Source organism: Morus notabilis, unplaced genomic scaffold, assembly GCF_000414095.1.
Source record: "Morus notabilis unplaced genomic scaffold, ASM41409v2 Scaffold825, whole genome shotgun sequence".
Lineage (NCBI taxonomy): Eukaryota > Viridiplantae > Streptophyta > Magnoliopsida > Rosales > Moraceae > Morus > Morus notabilis.
Genome location: NW_010358062.1, coordinates 797,434 through 807,530, shown reverse-complemented (window position 1 = coordinate 807,530; position 10,097 = coordinate 797,434). Strand labels below are relative to the sequence as shown.

Genomic DNA, 10,097 nt, shown 5'->3' with positions numbered 1-10,097 from the left:
ACACACACACACACACACCGTCTTTCTCGTAAATCTTATCCACTCTCTTCCGCCAGGTGTGTTCGGTGCTAATGGCGACAGCCACCGTTAACCATTTCTGTTTCAACTCGTTCAAACCAACCAGGACGGCAACTCGGTCCGAGTCTCCCAGACTTAGCGCTCACTCGGTCAGGTGCTGTAGCAGTACTAGTAGTAGTACGGGAATCGCCGAAGCGGAGCGAGTGACGGTGAAGAACGGGAAGGATTCGCTGGAGATATGCAGAGTGCTGAACGGAATGTGGCAGACGAGCGGCGGATGGGGAAGAATCGACCGAAACGACGCCGTCGACGCCATGCTTCGCTACGCCGATGCCGGTCTCTCCACCTTCGACATGGCCGATCACTGTACGTTTATTATTTATTTATTTATTTATTTTGGGGGTTCAGTTTTAACAACCACTGTACGATGTCTTTTTAAGAAGAATACGACAGTTATCATTCAGCAGCGAAAAGAAGAATACGACAAGCGGACGTGGCTTTAGTGGGTTTTTACTCTTTTTTTTTTTTTGGCTTCAAACGTGGCTTTATATTGTCCAAAAACACATTTTTCTTTTCCTTTTTTCTGCTCCCACAAAAAAAAAAAAAAAAGTGTTTATGTAGCTAACTAAAAGCGACAACTGACATTTTGGATTTTGGTATTCCTTGTTTATTGTAACTTGCTGAAATTTAACTTTCACAAATAAAATAACTTACTAAAATTTAAATTCTTCTCAACCAAAAGGGCCACCAAACAAATGGCAAAACCAAGTTGGAAGCCAAGAATTGAATATGTAGTGACAGAGGAAAACAGAAGAGCAATGGTTAAGAATGGCAATGATTCCATAGACATATGTCGTGTTGTGAATGGGATGTGGCAGGCAAACGAGTGGTGGGTGGGGTCGGATTGAGAGAGACACTGCTGTTGATGCCATGGGCAAACATGCTAATTCTGACTCACTACTTTTGATGTGGCTGATATATGTAATGCACCTAATTTAGTTTTTAACTACTGTCTTCCTAGGAGTTGTTTTGGAAGGAAATGAGTTTAATTAGTTATTATGAAATTTTATGTTGTGAATTTGAATTGTGGAAGTTATTTTGTTTTCCATGTTTGATTTGCTCTTTGAAATTCTAGATGGCCCGGCTGAAGATTTGTATGGTCTTTTCATCAACCGGGTTCGCCGAGAGCGCCCACCGGAGTTCTTGGATACGGTTAAAGGGTAAGTTGCTTACACTTTACTAAGTGTTGACAGAAGACTAATATGTTTTTTTATTTTTCTTTCAAGGATGAGAGATTACTTCAGCTTGTGATTCTCTGTATTCCATGTGTTTTTGAATATTTGGGATGCATAAAAAAGGAAAAGTGCTCAATCGACATTGTGTATTGACAAGCAGTCTTACAAAGTGGGTGCCGCCGCCTGTTAAGATGACGAGTGGTTATGTAAGGGAGAACATCGATCTTTCTCGGAGGAGAATGGATGTCCCTGCATTGGACATGCTTCAGTTTCATTGGTATTGAACATTCTTCCATTCGTTTTAACAAATCTATTTTATGTTTTATTTTTTGTTTATGCATATGATCTGATATTTTTAACTAAACTGCTTTTATTGCGAATACTTGACAACATCTCATATTATGTTCAAATTTGAGATAAAAGTTTCAGAAATGATGTACCCAGTTCATGATGCATGTTAGCTGGTGTGAAAAACAGTTTGGTATAGAAAAAGAAAACTTATACCATGATCAAATTATTTGTTGAATTGAGGGCTCTTTTTTTGGGGACAATGTTTCCGAATTTACCTTTCTATGAATCACAGTACAATCTTAACCTAGTTCCGTTTTCTTTATCTCTCGATTTAAGCCAGCTAAGCTCAGTTTTAATTGATTACGGCTCTTGCATATACTGGACAAGCAGGAATCAAAAGTTTCTGATTTGTTAGATTTCTTCTGTCATGCTACTACCCAGTATAGCAAAGCATATCTTTATTATATCAACACACTGTAAACAGTTAGAGCTTATCTTTTTCTGTTCAACAGATTAACTACTTGTACTAGCCTAAAAATGTAATATTAGGCTTCTTTAATGGGGTTTATTGTTTTGACTATGTGACGTAGAACGAGTGGAAAGAAGAGAATTGAGAAAGATAGAGAGAGACTTAGAGAGAGATTAGAGAAGAACTAAGAAGAAACTGAGAAGAAACTGAGAGCAGAAGAAGAACTCGAGAGGGAGGAAATTCACTGAAATTATTCATTCATCAAAAGCAGTCTGAATTGTCTATAACAAGGTAGCCAATTTAGAGGCTAATTACAAAACCAAAACCATAAACTAATTAAATGCATAAAATCAAACGCAAAATAAAAGAAATCAAATAAAAATCAATCCTAATCAATCTAATTTATTTTCCATATTTATCTTCTTTAAAGTCAACTTCTTATTCTTCATCACTATATTTTTCACTTATGAAACAGGTGGGATTATTCAAATTCTGGTTACCTTGATGCCTTAAAACACCTTACAGACTTGAAAGAAGAAGGTAGGATACTATCTTTTTTATTTACAGGAAAGATATCGAGTCCTCGTTTTATACTCTGATAGGTTTGACTCGATGTTCACAAATGCTCGTGCAGGTAAAATTAAGACTATTGCCTTGACAAACTTTGACACGGAGAGACTACAAATAATCTTGGAAAATGATATTCCTGTTGTAAGCAATCAGGTATATTCTTCTTACACGTATTCATTTCAAGTCTTTCTTCCCAAGATGCTTTGTACACATCCCAAATTTCTGATTTATTGTCGAATGTTTTAGGTGCAACATTCAATTGTTGACATGCGTCCACAACAGAAAATGGCAGAGCTCTGCCAGCTTACTGGAGTGAAACTTATAACGTCTCTCTCTCTCTCTCTCTCTCTCTCTCTCTCACACACACACACACGCGCGCGCGCGCGACGCGGAAAACAAACGCACAGTGATTTTATTGTGTCAAGCATCCACAAATATGATGAATCCCTTTGTACATAAAAGAATCCTTTTTCAAATTATCTGACTCTGTTTGAGTTGGCCAAAAAGACGGCATTTAATTACGAATGGAGGAGCCTTAAAGGGGGTTCCACTTTTGTACACGTTGATAATGCCTTTTATACTCACTACTGGTTATTTAGCATCCCTCTGCATTCTTTTTTTAATATACGATAGTTCCCAAATGCAGGTATGGTACAGTATTGGGTGGTCTATTATCTGAAAAGTTCCTAGACACCAACTTGTCTATTCCATTTGCTGGTCCTCCACTAAATACTCCCTCGCTTCAAAAGTATAAACGGGTACGTGCTCCAACATTCTCATATTGAGGCATAATTATATAGAAGTTTAGCTAACTATAAATATCATAGCAAAGCAAAGAACTCAAATCCTGGGAAGCCAGTTGTTCTGTGAATAATATTTTTGACAGGCCGCCGATAGATGAAAAATTTTTATATTGAGATTGTGGGAAGAACTCTTGGTATAAAAGTTTCATTAGTGTTGTGATGCCTGAGATTCGCTTTCAAACTTTTACGACTTCACTTATGATGCTTCTCAGCTAGTTAAAAATTGTTGATAAATACCGCATCGTTCCGGGGATGAATTATATCTTTTGAAAATTAAGAGTGTGCTTATTGTCCATGTGGCCTGTATGTAGTTTAAAATGTGCTATTATAACTTTTGCAATATATGTCACAGATGATTGATGCTTGGGGAGGATGGAATCTGTTTCAAGTTTTGCTTCAGACCCTCAAAAGAGTGGCTTCAAAACACGGGGTCTCAATTCCAACAGTTGCTGTTAGATACATACTTGATCAAGTAATGAAACTTCACCTGTTATGTCGGAAAAGAAAATGCATGGTGTTGTTTTTCACCTTTCGAAAAATTTACGTCCCGTAAGTGACAATTCGTGCATCGTTTTTCTTTTTTGAAATTGCAGCCGGCTGTGGCAGGATCAATGATCGGTGTACGACTTGGGTTGTCGGAGCATATCCGAGACTCGAATGCCATCTTCTCTCTTTCTCTTGATGAAGAAGATGTGAATAGCATACAGGGAGTTTCTCAAAAAGGTAAAGATCTGCTTAGAGTAATCGGTGACTGCGGCGATGAATACAGGCGTATTTGAACTCATACATTGATAAGATATTGCAAGTCAAACTCCAGTCTGTGTTTTGTAACTTGTAAGCCGGAGCAAATTTTGTACGTTTTATATGCCTTGTGCATATTTATTAAATTATACTTGTAAAGGAAGATTGTGGGTGATTCAAGTACAATCCAAAAGCTCAAAAAAAAAAAAAAAAATTGTATAAGAAATTAAACTTTATGCTCTCCAGAGTTCGTTTCACAAATTCTGTCGTTTTCACAATTGAGGTTCCCTTGTGTCTGTGGAGCCCAAGGTTTTACTACTGTTGGCTATATTTATATTCTTTATGGATTACTGAACATAAGATGTTGTCATGATTATAAAATGAAAATCAAACAAACAGACAAACAAAACAAAATATTGTTATAAAAATAAAAATAAAAACAAATATTGTTCATAACTATAACGTATTATTCCCACATGTAAATATTACAAAAAATAAATAGTTCTAAATATGTATTTTGAATATCATAAAAATATTTTCCAAGATTATATTATAATATTGAAAATTTATTGTTTCGAGTATGACTACAGAAATGAGAATTTTTTTTCGTGACTGTTTTTGAAATTGTGTTTGATTATTTTTTTTTTGAGAGATATAGCCTTAGAAAATAAAATTGGAAACGTGAAGAAAGCTTTCGACCATTTTCTATTGTGTCATTAAAAATTATTCTCACAACTTTTTGTTTTCGTTATGGTTATTAAAACATTTACTAATCAAATGAGATTATAATATTTTAAAAATACACAATATTAATCAAGCTCCACAAAGAGCTCACACCTGAAGTACATGAATTTAACTAGTGTAAAATAAATAGGCGAATGCAACATAACTCTTTTACTGTCTTACTTGCAACACGTACTAAGTACAATAATATTTTGTTTCTACAGCAATAATTGATAATTTATAGCACTTGAATTGAAAAAATATAATACAAATAAAAAATGATATGAATTCTAAACTCGGATCAGAAAAGTGAACGGGCCGTAATATATATGAGGATTCTCTTTTATTCTCCGCAAACATTAGGTGCGTCGGTTTGAGGTTTATACAATAATAAGCCCATAGTATTATGGGCTTTTGGCCCATTACGAGTTCTCACTCATAAGGAAGTACGCAAAAAAGTCCCACGTCGCTTAGATAATGAAAAATGGTTCGAATTTTATTTTCCAACTTTGCCCCCCCTATTTTTCTACGATTTTACCCAAACACCCTCAGTGTAATGTAGTCTAAGGCAACTGGTTGTTGGGAAGAACTATCGTTGAACTTGTCCGCAGCAGATGATCTTCTCGTTTCTTATATTTTGCATAAATTTTGCTCTCTGAAATTTTCTTAAAAGCTTGGAGTTTTTAGCCATGAAATTTTTTCTTAGCACTTTAGTCCCTAAATTTTTAAAACAGCGGCAAATAACTTCATTTTTGGGTTAAATTGTAGAACCTTTTTGAGACTAATATACGGAATGAATTGCATAAAAAGAGAGAGAGAGAGAAAAAAAATGCCAATAAATAGAATTTTAGGAGTATATGTACTAGAAGAAATTTAGTCCAAAATTTAACGTTCTTTAATTATTGGAGTTAATTACTATTATTTTGTAAAGTCTTAAACTAAAATTCCAAGAAAAAAAATTCAGAAATAAAAGTGTCAAAACACACGAAGTATAAGAGATTTTGGTGCCAACCTTTGTAAATTTGATTAAAAATGATTGCAGATAATTTTTGTTAGGATGCCGTATTTTCTAAGAAATAACGCTGAAGCTCTTTTATGTTCTTTCTTGTCATATTAAGTTTATTAAACTGGGTGATGCCAAATGAGAAAAATTTAGTACTTTAGATGGCCGTGTCTAAAATTAATTAACTATTACACAAGTATACCTTTCTCTTTTTAGTTTTTTCCCCTCAATTTATCATTTTATTTTTAAAAACTACATAAATATCTTTTGAATTTGAAAAATATGTTTCAATTTCACCCTCTGTACTTTATTGCACGAAAAAATTGTGAAAGACAACAAAAGTACATTTAATAGTTCTTGAAAAATAATTTAAGAAAATCGTGGACGTTTGGTTGATAGATTCAGAATTGTGATTCAGAACCATTCTTTATTTACGTGTGTTTTTTATGAGAGAAAATACTGTAACGAACCATGATTCGAATCATGGCATGAATCTAGCAACCAAACATTCGAATTGAAACGTGTTGCGGATCTCCTTGAAAATTTGATTTCCTTGAAAAATACTATGGGTTGCGGATCTACTTTACTTCAAATTTGGTGTTTCATTTTCCGAAACTATTTAAGGTTTTTTTTTTTTTTGTCCCCTTTTTATTGTGAGCCGTGAAATAGAAATAAATTTCTTAAATATAAACCATACTTTCATAGTTTCAAATAGTAGTAGGATAAATTGAGAAAATGTTGAACTAAATTTATGTAATTAGCTTATACTAAATTATCATGAAATTAAATAGAATATCGAAACGTGGTTTTTCAACATTTTGATAGCATGACCATCACAGATGTCGATTATTAGATTTAGATATGATCTGTTATCAATCCTACTAGGATCCTAGTAGGAAGAGTTTGTTTTTTCTTTTGTTTCTCTTTTTATTTTTATTTAAGGAAATCTTGTAGCATGTCTAGCTACATTAAACCATTAGATAATAGATAGAACACAAGGAGAACATTTTTCTAGCCCTAGTAAAGAGCATATAGATAAGTGCAGAGATGAAGTTAAAAAACATAGAGCACGTTTGGAACTCGTTCTAAAATAATTTTATTTTTTGTATGAAAATGAAAATTAAAACGTTTTCAATCTCAGGCAGAAATTATTTTTAAAAATGTGTTTGATAGTTTTATTAAGAGATTATTTTCAGTATAAAAAAACTCATTAATGTTTCTCTCTCTCTGCTCAAGAGAGGAGAAAACGAAAATAAAAAATAAAAAACAACTAAAAGTTATTTTTCATTTCTCTATCATTTTACACTAAACAAAAAGATCGTTTTCATTTCTGTTTTTTGTCTTTATTGCGCCAAACGTCGTTTTGAAAACGTTTTCATTTTTTTTTTCTCGAAAAACGTAAAAAATAAAAATACAATCAATTCTAAATAGGGTCATGAGTACTTAACTAATAAATTTATAATTTTCAACAGTTAGATTCGTAATAAATTCTATTAATTTCATATATTTTTATTATTTTAATATTATTTTAATAAGATTTAACGTTCAAAATATATTACCGATAAGGTATTCCTACTGTAGGAGTGTCCGAAAGAAAAATAAAAATTTTTAAAAAGAAGCCATTATGCACATTTATGATCCTTTGTACCTAACGAGTATGCTGCTTTTCCTAAAAACATGTCATATTCATATTTTTCTGCAGCATAAAATTGAGGACGCTTAGATAGATAGTGACGTGGTGTAAAAGTTGAAAATGACAGTTCTGTGATGTTTCACGCTTTGCAACAGACATGCTATCCCACCATTATATATATATATATATATATATAGATGTATATAACATAAAGAAATAAGAATATGTAACATTGACATGAGTAATAATTTAATTCACAGGTCTACTGAATTACGAATTGTATATAGTAGTGCTATTATTGGGATTTTAAGTTTGAATTATATATTAGTTCAAAATGAATGGTATAGAATAATATGATTATTTGAATAATAAATATTTTGAGAAACTATTCCATAGGACGAACTACGAAGGATCAATAATCATTTGCAGATTAATATATTATATATAAGACTGATTTCTCAGATTTTTTACGTACCACATTATAGTTTTGAATGAAGAGATAACTTTTAAGGTCTCATTCGTTTTGTAAATTTAAGTTTTTAATTTGAGTTAATATGTGATATTTTTTTAGAGTTTTTAACTATAGTAAAAAAAATTAAACGTGACATTTTTTAAGAATTTTTAACTGTAAAAATTTAAAATTAAAAACTCGAATCGGTGAAATGAACGAGGCCTAAGTTTTGATGATATTAAGTAATTTGTAAAGAAGATAAAAAAAAAAAGTTAAAAAAAAGTATAAATAGGAATCACGTGTTATGTGCTGATGTTTTCATCACGATATTTCAGAGATCACGTGCTATTGCTAAGATGTTGCAGTAAACTGTAAATAAAGATAACAAGGTAAAAAAGGAGTTTCGTACTTTTCAATAAGCAAAAAAAAAATAAAAATAAAATGTTATTGTGAAATTGGATTTGATTATATAGGCCGAGTAGTATTATGCGTTTGATTTTGGCAAAAAAAAAAAAGTATTATGCGTTTGATTTGCGCATTCAATATACAGTTCATGTGCTTTGCGCAACCTCTTTTCTTAAGCTTGTAATGTCGAATTATATTGCATGCTTCCTTTTTGGCTTTAAAAAAAAACCAAAAACAAAACAAAATACAAAAAAAAAAAAAAGAAGGTGAACAAAAAAAAAAAACTTTATCTTTATATCTTGCAGAGTTCATACATTATATGAACCCGTTCATTTCACTTTTATTTCAGTAAAAAGCTCTTACAAACAATCACATCTAATTTTTTTGTTACAGTAAAAAACTCTCACATAAAATCACATCTCAACTCGAATTAAAAACTACATAATTTTGCATGTACTTTCCGATTAGTAAATATGTGTACGTGAACATGTATATCATTAATAAATGTGTTCGAAAGTTATAAAGTAATTAATTGGAATCTACATCTTGTATATTTGAATAATATGCGGCCAAAACAGAACTTCAGCCTCCATCATATATATAATAATCACTATCTTTTGGTCATAAGCCTAATTAAATACAAAATTGAGTTTCATTTTCATAGTACTTTTAACTTCTATTTTTAATTCATTCAACATTTCATAGTTTTCATTGATTTAACGTCTTATTAATTATTTAAATTAAGAAAAAGAGGTAATAGTTAAGTACTACTTGTGTGGTCACCTAGCTAGCTACCAGAAGGGAAATTAAAAAATACATAAATTATTTTTTCTCTGCTGAGCTGTAGTACTTTCTAGAACATAGCTAGATGACTCACGAGCTTACCAAAGCAATAAGAGAAAGAGATCATTGAATATACAATTTTCATGACTTTGAATGGTTAATGTATTTAAAATTATGATTCAAAATTATTTTTATTTTATATGAGAAAAAAATATTATAAAAAATTATAAATTATAATTTAAAATTAGAGATGAATACAAAAAACAAATATCATCTCGTAAAAAACCATATGTCGGTTTCCCTTAATAAAAATTGATGTCGTGTATATTTAGTTCTTTGAATAATTAGTTTTTTCTTTGGTTGAAAAAGGTACAAGAGGACCACTTCCGAATAGTCTTTTTAATCTCATGAGTTGGTTAAATAATATAACTAACTAGAAAAAAGCAAAGGAATACCAGTAGTGGTCCAAGGGGGTTCAATATCATAAAATAATAATAATAATAATAATAATAATAATATAATTGAAAAAAAGGAAAGAACAGATCAAATGTACAAAAATCAATGCAGAGACAAAAGGAAAGAAAAGTAGCGATCAAAGAGCACATGTTCAAAATAGAAATGTATTATCTATATATTGACTAATTGTTGTTATCGGTGGCCATTTTAAAATGTCTAATTAATGTCTTCTTATGAAGATAATATAGTATAGAGGGTGTTGGTTAGTTTCTAGATGAATCAATAAAGTTTTTTTGAGAAATATGAACGCAGCGACTAATTGTCAGAATCCTGCCTTGTGTTCAGTAGCTAGATATTTTTTACTTTGATTTTATCATCATATTATGCGGTTGAGATTGGCTCTCATACCTTTTTTTTTCTCTGTGGATCCACTTCTTACGTGGATGATATTTTTGGTATTTTAACCTTATCAATTCATGGTTTTTCGAATTTGTTAGGATCCACTTCTTAGATGGA

General features: G+C 31.6%; 1 protein-coding gene across 1 annotated transcript; it reads left to right on the top strand.

Annotated features, from left to right (window-relative positions):
• The first annotated feature begins 15 nt into the window (after positions 1–15).
• LOC21405197 (uncharacterized oxidoreductase YajO) lies at positions 16–4,382 on the top strand. Its single transcript, XM_010091561.2, has 9 exons — positions 16–384; positions 1,154–1,238; positions 1,414–1,530; positions 2,489–2,553; positions 2,648–2,736; positions 2,830–2,909; positions 3,230–3,341; positions 3,739–3,858; positions 3,980–4,382. Exons 1-9 carry the CDS (start codon positions 72–74, stop codon positions 4,163–4,165), a joined length of 1,167 nt encoding a protein of 388 aa, XP_010089863.1. The 5' UTR covers positions 16–71; the 3' UTR covers positions 4,166–4,382.
• The last annotated feature ends 5,715 nt before the right edge of the window (positions 4,383–10,097 follow it).